Source organism: Sorghum bicolor, chromosome 1, assembly GCF_000003195.3.
Source record: "Sorghum bicolor cultivar BTx623 chromosome 1, Sorghum_bicolor_NCBIv3, whole genome shotgun sequence".
Taxonomy (NCBI): Eukaryota; Viridiplantae; Streptophyta; class Magnoliopsida; order Poales; family Poaceae; genus Sorghum; species Sorghum bicolor.
Genome location: NC_012870.2, coordinates 77,390,740 through 77,415,103, shown reverse-complemented (window position 1 = coordinate 77,415,103; position 24,364 = coordinate 77,390,740). Strand labels below are relative to the sequence as shown.

General features: G+C 44.0%; 4 protein-coding genes across 4 annotated transcripts; 3 read left to right on the top strand and 1 right to left on the bottom strand.

Moving 5' to 3' along the window:
• Positions 672-2,473, top strand: LOC110435797 (GATA transcription factor 7-like). The gene is made up of 2 exons (XM_021461842.1): positions 672-1,396; positions 1,496-2,473. The coding sequence occupies exons 1-2, from the start codon at positions 1,295-1,297 to the stop codon at positions 2,120-2,122; spliced, it is 729 nt and encodes a 242-aa protein (XP_021317517.1). The 5' UTR covers positions 672-1,294; the 3' UTR covers positions 2,123-2,473.
• Positions 5,045-13,282, top strand: LOC8080569 (beta-glucuronosyltransferase GlcAT14A). Its single transcript, XM_002468471.2, has 4 exons — positions 5,045-5,725; positions 6,627-6,702; positions 6,790-6,905; positions 12,723-13,282. The coding sequence occupies exons 1-4, from the start codon at positions 5,179-5,181 to the stop codon at positions 13,235-13,237; spliced, it is 1,254 nt and encodes a 417-aa protein (XP_002468516.1). The 5' UTR covers positions 5,045-5,178; the 3' UTR covers positions 13,238-13,282.
• Positions 14,799-15,876, top strand: LOC8085490 (UDP-glycosyltransferase 92A1). Its single transcript, XM_021453569.1, has 2 exons — positions 14,799-15,383; positions 15,445-15,876. Exons 1-2 carry the CDS (start codon positions 14,799-14,801, stop codon positions 15,874-15,876), a joined length of 1,017 nt encoding a protein of 338 aa, XP_021309244.1.
• LOC8085489 (UDP-glycosyltransferase 92A1) lies at positions 21,876-23,692 on the bottom strand. The gene has a single exon (XM_002465819.2). The coding sequence runs from the start codon at positions 23,484-23,486 to the stop codon at positions 21,972-21,974; it is 1,515 nt and encodes a 504-aa protein (XP_002465864.2). The 5' UTR covers positions 23,487-23,692; the 3' UTR covers positions 21,876-21,971.

The following is a 24,364-nucleotide window of genomic DNA, read 5'->3' as shown; positions in this document are numbered from 1 at the left end:
CCAATCCCACCTTGCAATCTTTTGGCACTTGGAAAAAAATCTCCCCTTTGCGCGTAAAGATGCGCGGACTCTAGGTAACGTGTAGCTCCTCCCGGGATGATGTAAGCGTGTATCCTTTGGCCAATCTAAAGGTGAAAGAGAGAGAGAAAAATAAAGAGTAAGAAATGGTTTCTGATGCAAATGTATAAGAGAGAAAAAATATATAAATTTGGTTAAAATAATTTAGAAATAATACAAGATTCCTAATGTAAAACTATCTTCTACATTTTAGAAGTGAATTATTATAAACTGTTAGAAATGATTTTATTTATTCCTTCCAATACTTTTTTGGTGAGTTGAAAAATTTTATAGTTTTGGGAAGGAAATATTGGAAACTTTTATAGATGGTGTGTCTTGCACGTCTCCCCAAGTTTCATTTCATGACTACTTTTTAGGCTCTGTTCATTTGTCTTATAAACTGTATTTTTTCTGTTAGGTAATAATGTTTTTCTCTTATAATAAATAAGTACAACTATGACTTTTAGACTAACGGATATACTTTTAATATTTTTTTCACATCGAAAGAAGTGCTAGCGCGGGAGGGATATCCGGTACAAATTTTTTCACAATTCACCTACTCCGCGGTACTCTGCCGGAAGAATTGCATCTGGACTTTTTTTAGACAGAAAATGAATCACGACAGGTGAAACAGCTTAGATATCTATTACATTAATACAATACCATGAAACAGCCCATCGAAAACAGGATACTGGATACAGTTCATCTCAAAATACGGGGACAGTTGTATCCGTGTGAAAAAGCTTGGACCTCATGTCACGAAATGCATGCGCCGCCGTGGCCTAGATGGAGCCAGCAGGATCATCTTCCTACCTTCCGTTTAAGTTCTTCTCTACTGCTTGTGCTTAACCCTGAAGCAAACCCTAATGGAGGATCCTGGCTAACCCAGCGGCTCTTCTAAGCGGGCCAACAAATCCAAACCATCCCCAGCCAGCAGCCAGCCACAGTGCCAGCCCCAAGACTTGAGAGGCAGCAGCCCCACGGCCACGGCCACGTGAACGCCATGGGGTTATTACCCTCGTTAAAACCTATGGATTTGTAGCATCATCTCAAGAACCCCAGACAAAAATCTCGCTTGCTTAACTTGTGACACCGCTGCGGTAGAAACAAAACCTCCCGAAAAGGGTTGGAAAGCAGATGATAAAAAGCCCACAGGATCATCCCGAATAGAAGTGTTCAAGTAATCGAATAAAAAATTCCATTTCTTTATCCCTCTGCCTTGACGGCGGCGGCGACCATGGCGGGGTGCGGGGCGGCGGCGGACGGGAACCCGGCGGCGGCGGCGGACGAGCTCGCGAGCGGCGCGGACGCCAGCTTGAATGCCTTCTTTGACCACGCGGTACCCGTTCTCGTTTCTCCCATGGCTGCTGCGGCTGGGGTTGGGTTTGCGACATGGGCGCTAAAAAAATTCGTCCTTTTTTTTGGGTGGTTCTTGCAGGGGTTGGACCTGGCGGCCGCCGGAGGTGGGCAGGGGGCGGACGAAGAGGAGGAGCTGGAGTGGCTCTCGAATATGGACGCGTTCCCTTCGGTGGAGACCATGTCGGCGGCGGTGGAGGCGGCGCCATCGGCGCCGGCGGCGGGCGTGGGCCGCCTGGAGCCGCTGCCCCACGCGCACGCGGTGGGGCCGAGGACCAAGGGTTTGCGGCGGCGCCGGCGGGTGACGGCGCCGTGGAGCGTCCCGCCGGTCCTGCCGCCGGCGCCCCCGCTTCCGGCCCCGCCCGCGGGCGGCGCGGCGCCGCGGCGCCGGTGCACGCACTGCGCGTCGGAGGAGACTCCGCAGTGGCGGCAGGGCCCCGCGGGGCCCAGCACGCTGTGCAACGCGTGCGGCGTGCGCTTCAAGTCCGGGCGCCTGTTCCCGGAGTACCGCCCCATCCTGAGCCCCACCTTCTCCCCGCTGCTGCACTCCAACTCCCACCGCCGCGTCATGGAGATGCGCCGCCACGTGGAGGTGGAGACCGCCACCGCCACCGCCACCGCCGGCGGCCGCGCCGGCGCCAGGGCCCGCCGCGCCGAGCGCGCCGCGGCGCGCGCCGCCGCCGCCGCCACCACCACCAAGGGCAAGTGATGATGCAGTGACCGGCCGAGAGGGAAATGGGTCTTTTGCTTCCTTTGGCGATGGAGGATGGAGGTTACTGGAGACCGGCCATGATTGCCTCCTCTGCTTCTTATCTTCGTAGTTTTTCTCCTTTGCAATTCTAGTTTTGTTACTTAGGACTGGTAGGATTAGGAGGTCGATGAAGCAGCTGCCGCTGCAGCCGCAGACGAGAGAGACAAGAGCATCATCGTGATCAAATGTTCTATGCAACCTTGCTTCTGCTGTAACAAGACTCATGGAGTCATGGCGAATCGAGCTTAAACCGTGGGACTGTGTCCCTATCCTATCCAGCGCCAAACTGGATAAGCGCTTGTCAGGTCACCTCGCCTGTTACTCCTCCTAGTCCATCGGCCATCGCAGGGCAGTAGGGATGGGACTATGGGAGGGTCAATCATCGAGAGCATGGTATACATGGAGGGCGACATGTCTGCCACTCAGTCACTCACCGGGCTTTGCTTTACACCTCGCTAGGCGCATAGTACGATTTTGACGGGTTTTGCTTCCATCTCCCCGTGATTGAGGCCGGCAAATCACGCTCATCCGTGTGATACTCTCCAACTACACGGAAGAGAAGAGATGGCCGCTTTCGTAGCACTCGCACAGTGCCACCGTCCGCGGATATGCTCTGCCCAGTGACCGTCCCTGCAGCGCTTGCTGGCATTCTTCGTTCATCTTTCCTCCTGGCTGTCTGGAACTGGACGTGGTGGCAACTGGCAACCTGCTCGCAGTCGCAGCTGGAAACCAACGAGAGCTTGTTCGCTTGTGTTTTTTTTTTGCATAATAAATTATTTGGCTTATTAAGCTTATCATCCAAGCGATTGGCCTTGTTTACTTCCAAAATTTTTTGCAAAATAAGAATAGTAGCACTTTCGTTTGTATTTGACAAATATTGTCCAATTATGAACTAATTAGGCTCAAAAGATTCGTCTCGTCAATTCCGAACAAACTGTGTAATTAGTTTTTATTTTCATCTATATTTAATACTCCATGCATACGTCTAAAGATTCGATGTGACGGAGAATCTGAAAAATTTTGCAAAATTTTCCAGCAACTAAACAAGGCCTAGAGGTCACAAAGCCCAAACCGGGGTTAACGCTACATTGCATCCTCAACCCACATGGCGCTGCATTGCAACTTTGCTTGCAAGCAGCTGCTGGCTGGGTCAGCCGTCGTTGCAGCGCACGGATGTGGTGCTGCACCGGCTTGCTGATACTACCATGCTCGCTACTGTTTTGATTGGATTGTGCACTCGCAGTACATCTGCAGAATGCAGATTCTCACAACTCACCCTTTCTTCTGCTTCCATTGCTCTGTGAGGGGTTGCCGCTTGAGCAATGATGCTGGAGTACAAAGATATGCTCCAGTACAATGATTCTGGAGTATTTGATGTGCTCTGCATAACCACGTTCCCGTGGTGTTTTTTTTTTCTTCAGGCTTGCATAGAATGCAAAATAACCTTTGCTGATCTAATAACTTGCGTTTCAGATTCGGTTTGGTTCTCAGGAGTTGGGAGGAATTAAAAAGCAATCTAATAATAAAATGAAAAGTACTTTCTAGATATTAGTCTCAATTTATAGGATCCAAACATATTAGAGTAACTCTAAGAGATTATTTATATCTTTATAGTAACAGAGATTTTTGATGAAAGAAATAACCTCTCAACCTTTTTAAATAGATCTCCAAATATAAACATCTTTTATTTCGGATTACTCGCTAGTCAAAGATGGAATCAAAGATGGAGAGCGTTCCTTGCTCTGTAGAATATGCACAAGACATAAAAAAGCTATTAGACGATACAAAGATATAGAAAATGTATAGAGTAAATTGTAGAAAGGCTCTTGAAAATGTTCCAGGTGTTTAAGAAAAAGCGATGGAAATTATAACAGTTCAGTAAGGTTCTCAACGAAACTAAAAAGTTTGATTGTACTTTCTAATAAAGCTAAGAAAACGTTATTGGACATAGTATCATCGCTAGGGACTGACAAGTCATATATGCTTTTTGATTTAGCACGGGAAAATGAGCAAAGTGAATGTCAAGTCGCTTTTGATTTTTTTACTTAGCCGTGAAAATGAAACCAAGCGAATGTTTCGCGCAAAAGGAACGATTTTCTTCTAACAAAAATAAACTTCGTTTATCCACCAACTGCGGTAAAATCAACCTTGAGACACATTCGTCTTGTTTGTTTGTTTGTTTGATAAGTCATGACAGAAATTACTGTTGGCTATTTATTGTGAGAGAAAACACTGCTGAATGACTGACAGATTCGACTGATAAGTCCAAATAAGCAAGATGATCGTCTTCTGATATTCACATAATGAAGTCCTATTCTAGTCCGGGACGGCGGTTAAACCAAAGATGATACCTGATGCAGGAGAAATAGGCTTTCTTTTTAGGGTCTTGATTTACTAAGACTATCTCTAACCATCGTCATCCAAAATACAAGACTCATTTGTCCTTTGGGTAGCGCTACAGGTAAAATGTTTCATATCTATTTTTAGTCTTCTCCAACAACAAGACCTAAAAGACAACACTATCTGGAAATGGGTCTCGAGAAGAGAGGATATCCAAATTTGGGTTATGCCTCTCCTGATACCTAAAATGGGTCTTCTGTATGGTACTCTGTTGGAGGCTATAGGTATTGTGTTGGAGACCTATTTTAAGTTTAGGTTCCCAAATGAGTCTTCTATGGAGACAATTCTATTCGCTTCAATTTATCTGTCGGATCTATTAGTTATCTAGTAGTATTTTTATACTACAGTAAAATCAATTCGTTGTCTTTCACAAGGGAAAGACCTTTTGCTAGCTTCCGGCGCTTGCACGTAAAGGCCTGATGCCAAACCCATCGAAGATACGCACACTGACAGTCTGACACACACCAAACGGGCTGTCAGCCCGAGTCTCATCAGTTTCACCAGCCGCCCACCAAACTTGGCATACTTTCCTCTTCCCCTACCGCGCGGCTCTCCCTCCCGCAGGCCGCAGAGCAGAGCGCCGCAGCTCAGAATTTCCCCTCTCCCCCCATGCAATGCAATCCGCCGCGGCGGCCGCGCCCTCCGCCCTGCCGCACAGCGTCTTCCCCAAGGACTCCCGCCCGCTCCCGTGCCTCCTCCTCACTTCCCTGCTGCTGCTGCTGACCCTCCACCTCCTCTCCTCCTCCTCCCCCGCCCCCTCGCCGCCTCCACCACAACAGCCCCGCCTCGCGCCGCTCCCGTCCGCAGCCTCCGCGGGGCCGGCCCCGCCCTCGCTCGCGTTCCTCCTCACGGGATCCGCGGGCGACGCCGACCGCCTCCAGCGGCTGCTCCTCGCTACCTACCACCCCCGCAACGTCTACCTCCTCCTGCTCGACCGCGCCGCCTCCGCGGACGACCGCGCACGGCTCGCTCGCAGTGCGCGGTCTGCTCCCGGACGCGACAACGTCCATGTCGTCGGGGACCCCGGGTTCGCCAACCCGCGCGGGGCCTCCGCCCTCGCCGCCACTTTGCACGGCGCCGCGCTGCTGCTGAGGGTCGACCAGGGCTGGGACTGGTTCCTGCACCTCGACGCCGATGAGTACCCGCTCGTGACACCCGATGGTGATTCCTCTCTACACCTTTAGTTGTATATGTGCTCCTGAGATTTTTTATATAGATCTAGGTATTTGGGTGATCAGAGGAGTATTTATCTATATCTTTTTTGTTTTGATAGATTGTTAATGTTTGATTGAAATGTTCTGTAGTTTGTTTAGCATCGATAGATCTGTCTTCTGCAACTCTGGATTTGGCGTTATCAAGTAGGTGAATAAATTTATTGTACATGATAGTTCCCTTTCAGAAGATCATCCTAATGCATGAGAATGGATATAGAAAGTTTTGAAACAGTAGGGCTAGGCTGCCATTAAGGAATATAACTCATTTTTTGGTAGGTCTCTAAAGGAACAGGTTGAAACTAAATAATCAGTTTTGTTGTATCATCTTATGCCGGTTCACCAAGGATTTTTTTTCACTTCATCTATAAAAGCATGCTCATGATATGAGTCTTTTAATTGAATTAACACTCCCAAGTCCCAAAGATTAATGGAAGTGTCACGCTAGAGTTTGTAAATAAGATTGTAGCTAGTTTTACTATTTACTCCTGGCCACTATTTTTAAATTTTCTCTCCTGCTTTTTTTAGTTTGGAAATAGTGCAATCAGAATGGGGAACAGAATTTGTCCCACAAAGAATACTGTGGTCTTAGTCAACTAATACTTTCGATTGGTTTTCATTGAGCTTGGGCAGCAGATTATTTTTTTTCTAAGGCTGCCTACTTGAGTACTATGCACCTAGCATGCATTTGTGAATGGAGCTTGAAGCCATGGGAACTTGCTACTTTAATCTTGTCAGGGTTTACAATAGCTGTTTGTTACTTTCACTCATTTACTTATGTCATAAATTGTTGACAGCTAGTGGAAATGTATTAGTTTATGAAGGTAACTTGATTTCCAAATTGTTTGCAGACCTCCTGCATGTTTTTTCATACCTACCGAAGGATCTCAACTTCATTCAGCATACTAGCTATATTGGTTGGAAGGAGTAAGGGCACTTTATCATTTTTGGTTCTTGTCTCTCTCAATTTAGGGCTGGAAGTTATTTACATTGTCTGTCTGTCTCTGCATCCAGGGAAAGACAAATAAGGCCAATCATCGTTGATCCTGGTCTATATCTATCATCCAGGAATGACATTTTTTATGCTACCCAAAAGCGTGATCTACCAAATGCTTATAAACTGTTTACAGGTGAGGGAGTACTGTCTTTAATCTATCACTATCGCATGACTCACAATCCAAGTGTGAGGCATGGAAGCACTCCCCATACTTTTCTATTCTCTTTATTTGTCAGTACATAACGTTAGAACAATATAGAATAAAATGCTTTATAATGCCAATAGTCTCATGATACAAAATTGACCTAGAACAGTGGTGGCACTGTCCAATTTTTCTGTTGTTGATGCCTGTTATATAAGTACCAGAGCAAAGCATGCTTTTGTGAACATGTAAAGATAAACTACCTCTGTTTTGACCTAAAAAATGATTGCACTCACTTTTTTGAAACTTAGCCACAAATATACACAAGGGATATTTAGATTTATAATCTGGAAATTTCATCATTATTTTTTTGCACCAAGTAATGCCGTCTAATATGGTAATTAAGTGAAAATATTTTGGGGTGGGCATGGGTTTGTTACCAGTTAACTTTTTTTTGCATTGATTATCATTCTATTGGCTAGGGCTATGGTAGCTAAGATTCTACGTGGTCATTGTTAATTGATAAGATCATTTAATACTTTAAGTGCTCTTCTTGTTGATGTAAACTGTGGTCACTAATTCAATTAAGTTATAGATTTGAAAGCTGGCCATTTGAACTTTTTAAATGGAAGATCAACGTAGGTAGGACATAGGTATTAGGGACCCTTCAGTAAGCTGGTCATTTGGTTTGCTGATCATATATATCCCTATTTAACTAAATGAAATGTCTCAAAATCAGGGTTTCTATCACCATTTCAATTTTTTAGCTGCGTTGTCTATTTTGGTCGAAGGGCATGACAGGAACTCTGGGTGGTCTATAACTCTATATACATCTTTGCATGGTATTTTACTTAATGGTAATATTCAAGCAAATTCTGGCATTTGTCAGACTAGCATATTGAAAATAGGACTATATTTGAACACTGCAATTTCTGTAATTTATTGAATATTGGTACACAATGTTTTTTTATTAATCCTTTCACTAAGCCTTACTGTTGGGACACTTGCAGACAAACCATATGTTTTTGTGGCAATTCAATGTATTCATAAACTAAGAAGTTGGATGGCGATATGTATTTTATATTCATAGTTGATTTGCAAACTTAAATGAAAGAAATTTGAGTTGTATTGTGTTTCTTGGCTCGTGGCACATAACCCTGGAAGTCATTGTTGTATGATTTGAAAAGAGCCCCCCATATCCTACTTATGCCCAAACTGGTGTTTCTGTCCCACTTGCAACCCTACTTTGTCTTGGTCGCAAAAACTTTGTTGACTAGTCATGGATAAGAAAATGTTTTTTTGCAGGCCAGAACTTCGCGCCTGCTTTGGCATAACCAATTATGGCTGGGTTTAGAACTGTACCACCGTAAGACTTGGCCCTTGGGCTATGTAACATTAGTTAGTCATGAAATGCACCGATTTCTACAAGACTTCAAACTATGTCCACAAAACCTTGAAGTCTTATGAATTAATAATATGTTTGACTCAACATTAACAATTGTTTATGTATTCAAAACACCCTATGCTTTTATTATTTTCCATGTATTGCTTGTGTGTGTGTTTTTTGGTGCTGTTACTGTTCTAGGATAATTTCTAACTAACTTTACTCTTATATACAAGAGCTTACTGGCATGCCATTGTCCATAGATATAGCATCATATTTTTAAGATTGAATTTCTTGGCTCATGGCACATAACCCAGGAATTTATGGTTGTATGATTTGAAAAGGCCCCACCGTGTCCCGATCACGCCTAGACAGGTGTGTCAGTCCCACTTAGTTGCCAAAGTTTTGTTGACTAGACAATGTGGACCAGAAAATGGTATTTTTTGCAGGTTGGATGTCACGCCTGCTTTGGTGTGATCGGGTTATGGCCGGGATTTAGAACTGTATCACCATATGACCTTGGGCTATGTTTCATTAGCATGAAATGCAGCAATTTGTACAAGACTTCAACTATGTCCATAGAGCCTTGACATCTTCTGAAATAATAGTACGTTTAACTTAATATTAACTACGATGCTTTTATTGTTTTCCATGTATTGTTTGTGTGTTTTGGATTCCCCACCCCCCCCTCCGGTGTCCCTGTTTTATAATAATTTCTGAGGAACTTTACTATTCTATAGACTATAAAAGAGCTTACCAGTGTTCTATTGTCCGTACTCCGTAGATATAGTATCGTATTTCTAAGCTTGAGTTTCTTGGCTCATGGCACATAACCCAGGAATTTGTGGTTGTATGATTTGAAAAAGGCCCCACCGTGTCTCAATCACACCAAGACTGGTGTGTCAGTCCCACTTGCAACTCTACTTTGTCTTAGTTGCCGAAGTTTTGTTGACTAGACAACGTGGATCAGAAAATGATATTTTTGCAGGTTGGAACGTCACGCTAGCTTTGGTGTGATTGGGTTATGGCCAGGATTTAGAACTGTATCGGTATCACCATATGACCTTGGCCTATGTTTCATTAGCATGAAATGCAGCAATTTGTACAAGACTTCAACTATGTCCATAGAGCCTTGGCATCTTCGGAAATAATAGTATGTTTAACTTAACATTAAATACCATTTGCTTATTCAAAATGTCCTATGCTTTTATTATTTTCCATGTATTGTTTGTGTCTTTTGGATCCCCCCCCCCTTTTCCGGTGTCCCTGTTTTATAATAATTTGTAAGCAACTTTACTATTCCAGTGTTCTATTGTCCGTAGATATAGCATCATATTTCTAATATTGAGTTTCTTAGCTCCCACCGTGTCCCAAATCACACCAAGATAGGTGTGTCAGTCCCACCTGCAACCCCACTTTGTCTTAGTTGCCAAAGTTTTGTTGACTAGACAACGTGGACCAGAAAATGATATATTTGCAGGTTGGAATATCACGCCAGCTTTGGTGTGATTGGGTTATGGCCGGGTTTTAGGTACCACCATAAGACCTTGGGCTAGTGTAACATTAGTCATGAAATGCACCGATTTCTATTAGACTTCAATTAATGGCACAAAACTTGGACATCTTTTGAAATAATGCTATGTTAACTCCAACATTAACTACCGTTTATGTATTCAAATTGCCCCATGGTTTTATTTTTTTATATTGCTTGTGCGTTTTAGATTTTTTTTCTGGTGTTGTTACTGTTTTATGATAGTTTGTAAGCAACTTTATTCTTCTATACAAGAGCTTACCAGCATGCTATTATCTATAGATATAGCATCATATTTTTAAGATTGAAATTCTTGGCTCTTGGCACATATCCCTAGAATTTATGGCTGTTGATTTGAAAAAGGCCCCACTGTATCCCAATCACACCAAGGCTCTTGCAACCACACTCTATCCTAGCTGCCAAATATTGTTTTGACTAGACAATGTGGACAAGAAAAAGATTTTGTAGGTTAGAATGTCACGCCTGCTTTGGCGCAATCGGGTTACGACGGGGTTATAGAACTATATCACCACAAGACCTTGGTCTATGTAACATTAGTCATGAAATGCACCAATTTTTACAATATTTCAACCATGTCCATATAACATTGGCTAATTATGAATGGGTAATATGTTTAACCCAACACTATCTACTGTTTATGTATTCAGAATGTCCTATGTTTCATTATTTTCCATATATTGCTTGTGTGTTTTGGATTTTTTTCTGCTGTTACTGCTTTAAAATAAATTCAAACTAACTATACTCTTCTATACAAGAGCTTACCTATTGTCCGTAGATATAGCATCATATTTTTAAGAATGAATTCTTGGCTCGTGGCAACCTAGGAAATTATGGTTGTATGATTTGAAAAAGGCCCCACCGGATCCCAATCACCCCAAGACTGGTGTGTCAATCCCACTTGCGACCCCACTGTTTAGTTACCAAAATTTTGTCTACTAGATAATGTGGTCAAGAAATTGATCTTTTGCATGTTGGAACGTCATGCCAGCTTCGGCGTAATTGGGTTATTGCAAGGTTTTAGTACTGTATCACCATAATACCTTGGGCTATTGTAACAGCGGTCGTGAAAGTGACCAACTTCTACATGACTTCAACTATGGCCACATAACCTGGACATTTTTTGAGATTCTATGTTAAAACCAATGTTAACTACCGTTATGTATTCAAATCGTCCCATGCATCATGCCTTTACTATTTTTCATATATTGCTTGTGTTGTAGAATTATTTTTCTGATGGTGTTACTGTTTCAGGATAATCTGTAAGCAACTTTATTCTTCTATACAAGCGCTCAGCATGGTATTGCCTATAGATTTAGCATCATGTTATTAAGATTGAATTTCTTGGCTCTTGGCACATAACCGAGGAACTTATGGTTGTATGAATTGAAAAAGGCCCCACTGCATGCCAATACTGGTGTCAGTCCCACTTGCAGCCTCACTCTGTCTTAGTTTCCAATATGTTGACTAGATAGACATTCATTTTGCTATGCATCTAGATATAATAATATGTCTAGATACATAGCAAAATGGATGAACCCAAAAAGTCAAAGCGACTAATAATTTTGAACAGAGGGGACATTTAGCTTTTCTAGATACATTTTTACTATGTATATTTAGACATAGTGTATATCTAAGTGCATATCAAAATCTATGTATCTAGAAAAGCCAAAACATCTTATAATTTTGAATTATGGGATTATATGCTATGGTTGATGCCAACATTAACCTACATTTATTATTTCCTTGAAGAAAATGCCCTTCTATTTATTTTCTTTATATTCCTTGTGCATTTTGGATTTTTTTTCTGCTGTTACTTTTTTCTTGTCCATTTCTAAGAAAATATACTCTTCTATATATACAAGACCTTACCAGAATGCTACTGTCTATAACATTGTCTATAATATTCTTTGGCTTATGGTTTAAAAAAGGCTTGACCATAGCCTAACAACACCAAGGCTGGTGTGGCTGTGTGTCAGTCCCAATTTGAGTTGCTAAAAATTGTTACTAGTCAATGTCGATGACAAAATGATGTAGTATGTTGGAACGATATGCCTGCTATTGCTGTTGGATTACGGCTGGGCTTTAGAAGACTAAAATTTTGTGTGTTATGTAACGTGAATAGGGAAATCCACCAATTTCTGCAAGGCTTCAAAGTATGACCTTTAAACGTGTTTTTCCTTAAACTAAATATGCTATTTTGAGTTCCATTTGATCACCATTGTGTTACCTTGACATAAAATGCCCCCTTTTCTTTTACTATTTTCTGTATATTACCAGTGTACTTTGGATTGCTTCTGTTATTCATATTTCTGTAGGTTCATAAACTATGGTACACTTCTGTAGTCCTGTATAAAAATCTTGGGATCTAAAATGATGATGAATACCCTATGAAGGCAGATGGAATAGAATGTTCTGTTTCAAGGATATGCATATGCATGAAATGTCTTAAGGTTAAATTACACAAAATGCCAGGTTGTATCGTATTGACATTGGTACAGAACCCTATATTTCTTGGACTTCTTATAATGTCTACTCTGGTTTTGTGGACATTTGTCTATAATACTTCTGTTCTTGTACCAATATAATTCATTAGGTGTCCTCCCTTATACTGATCTAAAAAAAAGGACATGTTTTTCTATTGCTAGACAAGAACCTTCAATAAAAGATTTCAAAACAGAAATGAGAGTTGAAGATGTCCACAGATCTCTTTGTGATCTTCAACTTCATCAGATGACAGTGACAACACTCTATAGCTGCTACACGTCATTGTTTAGTGCTATTTGACTTGTTTCTTGTTGTTGTATTGATAGATCTCTTTGTTTCTTGTTTCTGTTTTTATATATGTGTAACGTTATCTATTGTTTCTTTGCAGGCTCTTCGTCTGTTATCCTTTCTCGGAAATTCATTGAATATTGTATTGTTGGTATGGATAATCTGCCAAGAACTCTCCTGATGTACTACACTAACATGCCCTTGCCACACAGGAAGTATTTTCAGACAGTTCTTTGCAACTCCCCTGAATTCAACGAGACTGCAGTTAACCATGACCTGCACTATTCAACATGGGATGCTCGTTCCAAAAACGAGCCACGCCTACTGACTATAGATGACCTAGAAAATATGACCGATAGTGGTGCAGCCTTTGGGACTAGATTTCCGAAAGATGATCATGTGCTTGATCACATTGATGCCGAAATTTTACACCGCCTTCCTGGAGATCCAGTTACAGGAGGATGGTGCATAGGTGTTGGGCATGACAGTCCATGCGACATTTCAGGTAACCCAGATGTTCTTAGACCTGGGCCTAAAGCTGTAAAACTTGCTAAGTTCCTTGCTGAAAGGCTGTCATATCAGAACTTTTATGGCCATCAATGTATATGGGATTGATGCTCATATAATTTCAATATCAGGGAACCCAATCTTTCAGGTAAAGCGTTTGCGGTTTGCTTCATAATGCAAGTGCATTTCGTTTGCCATCATTTTATATGCTGTCTAACCTTGTCTCCTAGTAATCCACGATAGTTGATTCTCAAGTGATAACCTAAAACAATAAAGGTGAATCATAAGAAGAAATGTTGGACAATAGGCAGCTGTGGTGGCATCGTATTTGATATGAAGCGAAGTTGTGGTAGGTGAGAGATGAAACCACACGGGAGTACTAAATCTGTTTTTAAATATAGATAAGGGTCTATTTGGCATAGCTCTGGTTGAGATCCAACAATAGCTTTTGCATAGTCGTTTTTGGGTGACAATTTGGAGCTATAAAAACTAGCTTCTCAAGTGTTTTGGCTCCTCGAACACTTGAGGAGTGCTGCACGAGCCCGAGTCGTAAAATGCATCGCTGTAAAGAACCCATCCTAGACTCTGAACCCTAAACTCTAGACTTCGAGGTTAGGTCAGATGCACTAAGGCCTTGTTTACTTTTAAATTTTTTTTGCAAAATAGAAATAGTAGCACTTTCGTTTGTATTTGACAAATATTATCCAATTATAGACTAACTAGACTCAAAAGATTCGTCTCGTCAATTCCGACCAAACTGTGTAATTAGTTTTTATTTTCATCTATATTTAATACTCTATGCATACGTCTAACGATTCGATGTGACGGGGAATCTGAAAAATTTTACAAAATTTTTGGGGAACTAAACAAGGCCTAAACAAGGGAGTTGTAACCCAGGAGTGTAGCTGAGCCGCTAGACCGCCATACCGAACACGCCCCTAGGCGTCCGTCACGGCCTCTGTGGCACGGCGAGCGGCAGCGACACCGCCAGCTCCACCGTGGGGCATGCCGCACCAACCAGACAACCGGTGACATGCTCTATTATGAATTTAGACGTTTTTATGTTTAAATTTAATCTAGAAAATAGTAGTAAATTTATGACAACATATATGTGCTCATATGAAAAAAATGGTAATCATATTAGACCAGAAAAAAGGGAAAATAAAATAACATCTCGCCCAAAATAAACCAGGGCGGATGGCAAAAACAAAAAAGAAAAAAAGTGGAAACAATGTGGACGAACACACCAAAACTAGAGGTATTTTAATTAGAATAAAAAAATAGGTTGGAAGAAATGTTTCCCTCGTAGATAGATAGAAAGAAAATGACATAAGCAGAGTGCAGGAACGATGGACAGACCAAGATTAGAGGTATTTTATTAGGAATAAAAAAATCAGGTTAAAAGAAATACTTCCCTTGTAGATAGAATACAGATACATATAAAAATATAGAAACAGATATAGAAATAGAAATACATGATCTAACTAGATGCTAAAGCATATCCAAGAGCCAAACGGCACAGGCGTGGGGAGTGCGTGCATGTCTATAACTCATAGACATTATACACACACGTAGTCACTAGTCAGTCCTCAACGGACTCACATAGTACAAGACACACCACACCAGCAGGCCATTCACGTCTCGATCGGACAAGCAGCTTGTTGTTGCAATGGGTCACGACGAGCAACAAGAGCGCGGCAGTGGCCACCTCCTGCTCTTCCCATTCCTGGCGCAAGGCCACCTCATCCCGTTCCTCAACCTGGCCAAGCGCTTCGAGAGCCTCGAGCAGTGTGGTGGCAGCGGCCAGCGGCGTCTCGTGATCACCATCGTCAGCACGCCTCGCAACGTCGCCAGCCTCCGGCGCGCGCTGCCGGCCGGATCATCCATCGACTTCGCCGAGCTGCCATTCTCGCCGTCGGACCATGGCCTGCCACCCGACGCCGAGAGCGCCGACGCCGTGCCCGTCCATGCCTTCCCAACTTTCTCCTTCGCGACGGAGCTGCTCCGGCCATCATTCGAGAAGCTCCAGACTGAGCTCGCGGGGAGACAAGGGCGCAAGAACGTGTGCGTCCTCGCGGACATGTTCCTGGGCTGGACGGCCGAGATCGCCCGCGCGCTCGGCGTCCAGCACCGCATGTTCCTCACCAACGGCGCCTATGCCTCCGCCGTCATCTTCTCCATCTGGCTCCGCCCGCCGTTGTTCCCACGCTCCGCCGGTCCTGACGACGAGCTTGCGCTGCCAGTCTTCCCCGATGTGCGTGTCCGGTACATGGAGTTCCTGAACGTGGTCCTCAACGAGGACTACGGCACCGCAGGGGCAGAGCGTGGTGGTGCACGGGTGGGCGCAGCAGGTGCGCATCCTGGCGCACGAGTCCACGGGCGCGTTCCTGAGCCACTGCGGGTGGAACTCGGTGCTGGAGAGCCTGTGGCACGGCGTGCCGGTGGTGGGCTGGCCGCTCATCGGCGACCAGCTGTTCGACTCCCGCTTGCTGGTGGAGCTCGGCGTCGGCGTGGAGGTGGCGTCCGGGAGGTGTTTCGGCGGGCTGGGCAGCGAGGGGTGGGAGCGCGTCAGGGACGTCGTGGAGACGGTGCTCGGGGACGGCGACAAGGCCAAGGACATGCGTCGAAAGGCTGCCGAGATGAAGAAGCTGGCGCGCGCGGCCGTCGGAGCCGCAGACGGCGATGGCAAGGGCAAGGGCTCGTCCGTGCTCGCAATGGAGCGCCTCGTCGATAGCGCCTTCGACTGATCATGGCAAATTTGTCGTTTGGGAGTGGGACACAAATAAAATTTTGCAGGGATGTCATGTTCCAATTTCCAAACAAGGGGCTTAGTTGTCAGTATCTGCAGCTTTACTACTGTACAAACACTGCTATACGATTGCGGCATTGTACTGTATCGTTGTATTGTATGGTATAATAATAACGGTGTGCGTACTTGTCACCGCTTCTCTGTACCAGCATGGCAGCATGACAACAAGCAAGCCCGAAGTCTTGTACCTGGTGCCGTAGTGCGACAGTGCGAGTTTTGGTTTGTGCCATGGCATCGTCACTAACGAAAGTATTACTCAGCTAAGCTAAGTATTAACCCTTGCAACTGTTCCATGGGCTCGAAACGACGACTAACATGCTTAGTTGGCTAGACTCGGTACAAGTAAGGGCACTCCTAATGCTACGAACTTCTATACCAATTAATCTTTATAGACACTATATATAGAAGTTCCAATGGATAGCTTCTATAGAATATTTTTATATCCAATCACATTCATTCTCTCTCTATTCTTAGCCAATCATATCACTTCATGTCTTGGATTTTGTGTAGACATGGTTTCTAATTTAGACCTAGTTTCTATGATTTTTACTCTCTCTCTTCAATAACTATATTACCACATCAGCAAAATGCTTAGGTGACACTGTAATTAATGTCTATAGAAACCACAGTAGTTTCTGCATTTGGAGTGCCCTAAGTGCGAATAGGAACTCACATTTGCACCTAGCGGCGGAGCCACGATCTTGAAGTTGGGTATTTCTGCTTCTAAAAAAATCAAATACATAGCAGCAGGTTTCAAATCCAATACATACAGGTGGCAAAAGAAAATGAGGCTACGAAGAGGTAGTTACGACCCAAACTATAAGAGCATCTTCAACGGTTTTGCATTTTATTTTTGACAAAATATGGAATTTGCTAAGTCTCAAATTAATATGGGGAGGAGAAAAAAAAGTTACCTCCAATGGTTTAGAAAAATTGAGTTGGCAAAACCCAAAGTATGGACCCAACGGTTATTTTTTTAGGCAAAATTTTTCTTCGCGCCGTCGACTTCAAGGTCCAAGCAACAGCCGGCATCAACACACAAACCCTAGGCACCATGGAAACTCAATACACATATTGGAAGATGAATCCATGGCCATGGCGTACGTACCTCCCTCACAGCCGGCTTGATGAAGATCACCTCCTCCACAGCCGGTGTTGTGAAAGATCACGGCCTCCAAGTTTTTGTGGGCAGAAAACGACGGTAGGAGGGGAACCACGCGTGGGGAAGGAAAACACGCGTGACTATGCAATGCCAAGCGCAATACACAGTTGGCATATATACCAAACCTGGCCAGAAATTTGCCAAGTAAACCAAAATGCAAAACTCATTTGCCAAACCGTTGGATAGAAGTTTTTAAGACTTTTTTGCAAAAACAAGAATGTAAAGTCTATTTGCAAAACCGTTGGAGATGCTCTAAGGCATTCCAAAAATCTTGAAGAGTCAAAGTATTTTAAGTTTGACCAAATTTATATATTAAGATAATCATATTTATGGTATTAACTAAGTATTATTAGGTTCTTTATTAATTATATTTTCATAGTATACCTATTTGATGTCACAAATATTTATAATTTTTTCTATAATTTTGGTCAAATTTAAGATATTTTGACTCTCCAAGATTCTTAGAACACCTTATAATTTGAGATGGAGTACTTGACAAACAACAAATTAACACCAATACATTATACATACGAGTATATACGCATATATACATAAAAGTATACCAAAATAGTTGAATATTCTCAGAAATACTGAAGAATACCCTTGGATCCGCCCCTGTTTACACAAGCGTTTTTTTGTAGGATTACACAATATAACATAGACGTCCATAACCAGAGGTGAAGCTAAGGCTTGACATCCGGGTCCTCACCCCGACGGATTTTGAAAAGCAAACAGAGAATCACTATAAGTGATTGTTATTTGCTCTCTATCTCAATATTTTAGAAAAAAGAGAAAAAAACTTCCTCCAGCAATTTAATAAAATAGCACCTTAAAAATAAAAGTTGTCAAATATTCTCCCGAATTCATAAATTTCGTCGAGAGAACTCCTTATCTCTCCTCTTTGGACCTGTTTTTACGTCACTTCTTGTATAGTCCTCTGGTCCGACCATCATTGGTATGTACCGACCACCACTGCCGCCGCCCTATACGTTAAATCGCTCCGTGCTTGCTGTAAGGTCCAAATGGCTAGAGGGGGGGGGGGTAAATAGCCTATTTAAACTTTCTATAAACTTCATTAAGCAAGTGAGTTAGTAAAACAAATAGTGAAGCAATTCTAGCACTAGCTCAACTAAGCTATGCAAGCCACCTATACAAACTAGTACAAGGCTAAACACTAAAGCACAACAACAAGAGAAGGTTAGCTACACTCCTAAACAACAAGATTAAACTAAACAAGCTAAACAACTAGCAAGGTAAACAAGTAAGTAAAGGAGTGGAGAGTGATTGTTATACCAACGTTGTAGACTAGAGATATATCCAACCAATCACTCACAATCACAAACACAATAGATAAACCTCGGTAAGAGATGACACAAGATTTTTTACCGAGGTTCACTTGCTTCCCGGCAAGCTACACATCGTTGTGGCGATACAACCACTTGATGGATCACGAGCTAATTGGCAATCCAAAGACAAACCCTCAGCGGGTGCCGCACATCCACTCACAAGATGGGGATCCTCCAAGCCACGAGCAATCCACTAGAGTAGCCAATTGCGATCTCCCGCGGGGAAGGCTCAAGAACCCCTCACAAATCACTTGGTGAGGCTCGAAACAATCTCCCATCACGAGCTCAACACCACCGCTGCTCCAAGTCGTCTAGGGCGTCGGGAAACACCCAAGAGTAACAAGAAATCCGCAGCAAACTCAAGAATCAAGTGCCACTAAATGCAACTCTCAAAGCAATGCACTTGAATCTCACTCAATCTCACTAGGATGAGCAATCAAGCAAGGAGATGAGTGGAGGGAGTGTTCTCTAGCTCAATGTATGTCTCAAGCAATCAACTGTTCAAGAGAGAACCTCCCAAAGCCGGCCACCTTCAATTTATAAGCCCCCTCAAAGAACTAGCCGTTGGCCACTTTCACTGGGCTGAAATCGGAGGCACCGGACGCTACCAAGTGATCACCGGACGCTCGACCCCCAGCGTCTGGTGCTCAGGGGTTGGCCACGTGTCCTTCTTGAAACTCGCGTATCAGTCTCTAACGGCTACCTGCAAAGCACCGGACGCTCTGCAGGTCCACACCGGACGCGTCCGGTGCACACCGAACTCATGCGTAGAGAGTTCCGCAAACCTGCAGGGTCACCGGACGCTAAGCACCGCCGTAGGAGCCCTGTTCGCGTGCCCCCACGTTGACCGTGCCATCCGCATAGGCTGTAGCTAGGCTCCACGGTGAGAACAAGCACCAACTAATGTTTGGTGATGGAGCTAGGCTCGCCGCTGACCACGGTGGCCTTTGCGGCGGTCGGATGGGGCAGCCCCTTGCTTGCCTTGGTGGCGTACAATGGCCTCCCCTTCACAACACCTTTCTCCTGTGTCTGGGTCTTGTTTAGTTTCGAAATAATTTCGGATTTCGGTACTGTAGTGTTTTTGTTTTTATTTGACAAATATTATCTAATCATGGACTAACTAGACTCAAAAGATTTATCTCGTGATTTACAGGCAAACTGTGTAATTAGTTTTTATTTTTGTCTATATCTAATGCTTCATGTGTGTGCTTCAAGATTTGATGTGACGGAGAATCTTGAAAAGTTTTTGGTTTTCGGAGTGAAGTAAACAAGGCCATGCTTTGTGCGGTTGTCTTTTTTTGAAGAAGAGAAAACCGTAAGGAAGATGGAGTTGCTAACATTTATTAGGTGAAAGACACTTTTATTAGAAGAGATAGTTTTTATAGATCATTTCTCGTTGACGTGGCCACTATAGAAACCGTGTGCAGTTTTAAGCATTGTTCCTAAGAACAACACTAATAATAAAGTCGCCTTATTGGTTGTAAAATTCTTTACCGCCTTTTCTCAATTTATTTAATAATAGTTAGTCTTTTATTATTAATGTATAATTTATTTATATTCCTTACCGAGTTTCTGGCTTCTTATATCGGGCCTGTTTAGATTTGAAATTTTTTGGTCTAAAAAGAAAAAATTTTGTGGAATTAGAGCCTGAGAACTAAACGGGGCCAAAAAATTTTGGAGCTAAAATTTTGGACTGCAACTGTACACGCACTCCCATGAAAGCCCACCAATGACAACTTGGGCTGCATGCAGTTGCAGTTATTATTGGTGGACTTTCATAGGAGTACGTGCACAGTTGCAGTCCAAAATTTTGGTCCTAAAAATTTTTTTAGCCCCGTTTAGTTCTTAAGCTCCAATTTCACAAAAAATTTTCTCCTTGAGCTAAAAAATTTCAAATCTAAACAGACCCTAAATTTACACCTTACTTCCTCTCTTTTTTCTATCATCTCTCTTCTGCCCATCATTTAGGCCCTGTTTAGTTCCCCACCTAAAAATTTTTCATCCATCCCATCGAATCTTTGGACACATGTATGGAACATTAAATATAGATAAAAAATAAACTAATTACACAGTTTAGTTGAGAATCGCGAGACGAATCTTTTAAGCCTAGTTAGTCCATGATTAGCCTTAAGTGCTACAGTAACCCACATATGCTAATGACAGATTAATTATGCTTAATAAATTTATCTTGCAGTTTCCTAACGAGCTATGTAATTTGTTTTTCTATTAGTTTTTAAAAACCTCTCCCGACATCCTTCCGACACATTCGATGTGACATCCAAAAAATTTTCGTTCCCAATCTAAACATGCCCTTAGCTAGCTGTCAGCCTTCGCGTGCGTACGACCTGCCTCCCCTCGTAGCTGTCTCCATAACTATCGGCTGCCGGCGAACCACGAGCCACGCGCCGACACGCCGCACTCGCGCAGTGTCAGTACGTCTCCCGACTTCGATGTGCTCAGTTCTCCATGGCATGTCCACAAGTTCCCTAGGTGCAAGTCACTGGTCATATTTTTTCTCCGGAACCAACCACTGTTCAATTTTGTGATGAATTTTGACCGTACTGCAACCTGTCACATGTTGGATTCATCATAATTTTGCTAGTGACGACGATGCCATGGCAAGGACCAAAATTGCACAATCGCACTAGGGTCTTTTCACAAAACAAAAATTAAGTTTAACCACCATAGTATTTTCGTTTATATTTGATAATTTATATCCAACTATAAATTACTTAAAGCATGTTCACTTATCTAAAAAGCTATAGCTGAAAATACTATTATCTGATTTATTATAAGAGAAAAACAATGCTCGCTGACAAAAAAAATATATCTTATAAAACCAGCGAATGGATTATAGGCTCAAAAATTTCGTCTCGCAAATTATATATAAATTATGCAATTAGTTAAAATTTTTATCTATATTTAATACTTTATGCATGTGTCAAAGAATTGATGTGATGAATAAAATTTTGAAAACTAAACAAGGTCTAGGCTTAAGGCCTTGTTTAGTTGTCGAAATGAAAAGTTTTCGACCACTGTAGCTTTTTATTTGTTTGTGGTAAATATTGCCTAAATATGGACGAACTAGACTTAAAAGATTTATCTCACGATTTGCAGACAAAGTATGTAATTAGTTTTTATTTTTGACTATATTTAATACGCAAAGATTCGATGTGACAGAAAATCTTAAAAAGTTTTTGGTGTTTGGGTGAACTATAAGGCGTAAGACTTTCGGCTTCCTTGTTGTCACGCTGATACTGACAACCGGTGACAAACTGACAACGATGAATATGATCGCTTGAGTTTATTTGTCTAATTTACTAGTTATTTAATAATATTTTTTTTATAAAATCAGCAAACGATACTTTAGTCTTGGCTTAAAGTGAACATGCTAACACAAGCTTCTACTAGTACTGTAGGACACCGTAATACAGCTGCAAGTACTGACAATTCCGTTCAATTCGTTTGAAACGTTTAGTTTCAGCAAATTAACTATTTGTGTTCCCAACGACAAATTTGCCACGATCAGTCGAAGGCGCTATCAAGGAGGCGTTCCATGGCGAGCACGGATGAGGCCTTGGCCATGCCGTCGCCGTCTGTGGCTCCGACAGCCGCGCGCACCAGCTTCTTCATCTCCGCAGCCTTTCTCCGCATGTCCCTGGCCTTCTCGCCGTCCCCGAGCACCGTCTCCACGACGTCTCTGACGCACTCCCACCCCTTGCTGCCCAGACCGCCGACCAACCTCCCGGAGGCCACCTCCACGCCGACGCCGAGCTCCACCAGCACGCGGGAGTCGAACAGTTGGTCGCCGATGAGCGGCCATGCCACCACAGGCACGCCGTGCCACAAGCTCTCCAGCACCGAGTTCCAACCGCAGTGGCTCAGGAACGCGCCTGTGGACGCGTGCGCCAGGATGCGCATCTGCGGCGCCCACCCGCGCACCACCACGCCCTGCTCCGCCTCCGCGACGCGCTCCTCCAAGCCGTCGGGGAGCCACTCGTCGCGGAACCCCTGCGCCCCATCGTACTCCACCGGTGGACGCACCACCCAGATGAACGGACGCCCGCTGGCCTCCAGCCCCCGCGCCAGCTCCATCATCTGCGACGCCGGGATCGAGTTCTGCGATCCGAACGACACGAACAGGACGGTCGCCTGCGGCTTGGAGTCCAAGAACTCGATGCACATGTCTTGGTCCGGCGCGGTGTCGTCCGGAGCTGTTCGGCCGCCGATGATGGGACCGACGGCGAAAGTCGGCAGCCCGGAGAGCTTCTTGATGAGGTGAAGACCTTTCGGCTCGATCTCTTCCGAGGTGTTGACGACGATGCCGCCCGAGAGGGAGAAATGGAAGGTGATCATCCGGCATAGGTACGCCCGCATGGGGTCGGTGGCGTAGTCCTCCTTGACGACCACGTTCAGGAACTCCGCGTACCGGACGCGCACGTCGGGGAAGTCTAGGAGCGCTTGCTCGTCGTCGGGGCTGGCGGGGCGCGGGAACGACGGCGGGCGGAGCCAGATAGAGAAGGTGACGGCGGAGGCATAGGCGCCGGAGGTGAGGAACATGCGGTGCTGGACGCCGAGCGCGCGGGCGCTCTCGGCCGTCCAGCCCAGGAACATGTCCGCGAGGACGCACACGTTCTTGCGCCCTTGTCTCCCCGCGAGCTCAGCAGCCAGGAGCTTGTCGAACGACGGCCGGAGCAGCTCCGTGGCGTAGAAGAAAGTGGGGAAGTCTTCGAGGGGGACGACTTCGAGGTTCTCGGCGTCGGGTGGCAGGCCATGGTCCGACGGCGAGAACGGCAGCTCGGCGAAGCCGATGGACGATCCGGCCGGCAGCGAGCGCCGGAGGCTGGCCACGTTGCGAGGCGTGCTGACGATGGTGACGTCGAGACGGCGATGGCCGCTGCCACCACGCTGCCCGAGGCTCTCGAAGCGCTTGGCCAGGTTGAGGAACGGGATGAGGTGGCCTTGCGCCAGGAACGGGAAGAGCAGGAGGTGGCCGTCGCCGCTGGAGCGGCCGCTGCGGTGTTGTTGCTCGTGACCCATTGCAACAAGAACAAGCTAATTGCCCGAGAGTGGAATGGACTACTGGTGGACGCTGGTGTGTTCTGTGAGGCCGCTGCGGACGGAGTGACCAGAAATAGACACGCGCGCGCGCCGGACGCCTGTGCCGTTTGGCGCTTGCGCGTGTTTTCTTATGGGTTTTTCCGCTTGGAAGCTTTGGCGTTTGTGCGATCAGCGTGGCAACAAAACGGGTGAACTGAAAACTTGGATCCGCTGAAAGGCATCGCATGATGTGAAAGCCTGGATCTGTTTGTAAAGCTTCGATATTGGGCTTTCGAATTTCAAAAACCAATTTAATCTTCAAGCTCTTATATTTAGAGGAGACCTATGGTCTTCCTTTTGCGTGATTAGATATCTTCAGTTAATTCCTGTTTGGAGGAGGTAGTGTGGGGACCTCCTCCACAGTCTATTCGTTAAAAAAACAAGACACGTCCTTGTTTACTTAAGTTTTGTTTAGTTTCAAAAAAATCCAAGATTTTCTGTCACATCGAATATTGCGGCACATGCATTGTATTAAATATAGATAAAAATAAAAATTAATTACACAGTTTGCCTGTAAATCACGAGATAAATTTTTTAAACTTAGTCCATAATTAAATAATATTTGTCAAATAAAAACGAAAGTGCTACAGTGTCCAACAACCCAAAATGTTGGTAACTGAACAAGGTGTTACTCTAAAAAACTAAAAACTTTTCAAGTCCGTCACATTGAATCTTTAGGCGCATGCATGAAGCATTAAATATAGACGTAAATAAAAAACGAATTGCATAGTTTGCCTGTAATTTGTGACACGAATCTTTTGAGCCTAATTAATCTATGATTAGACAATATTTATCAAACAAAAACAAAAATGCTACAG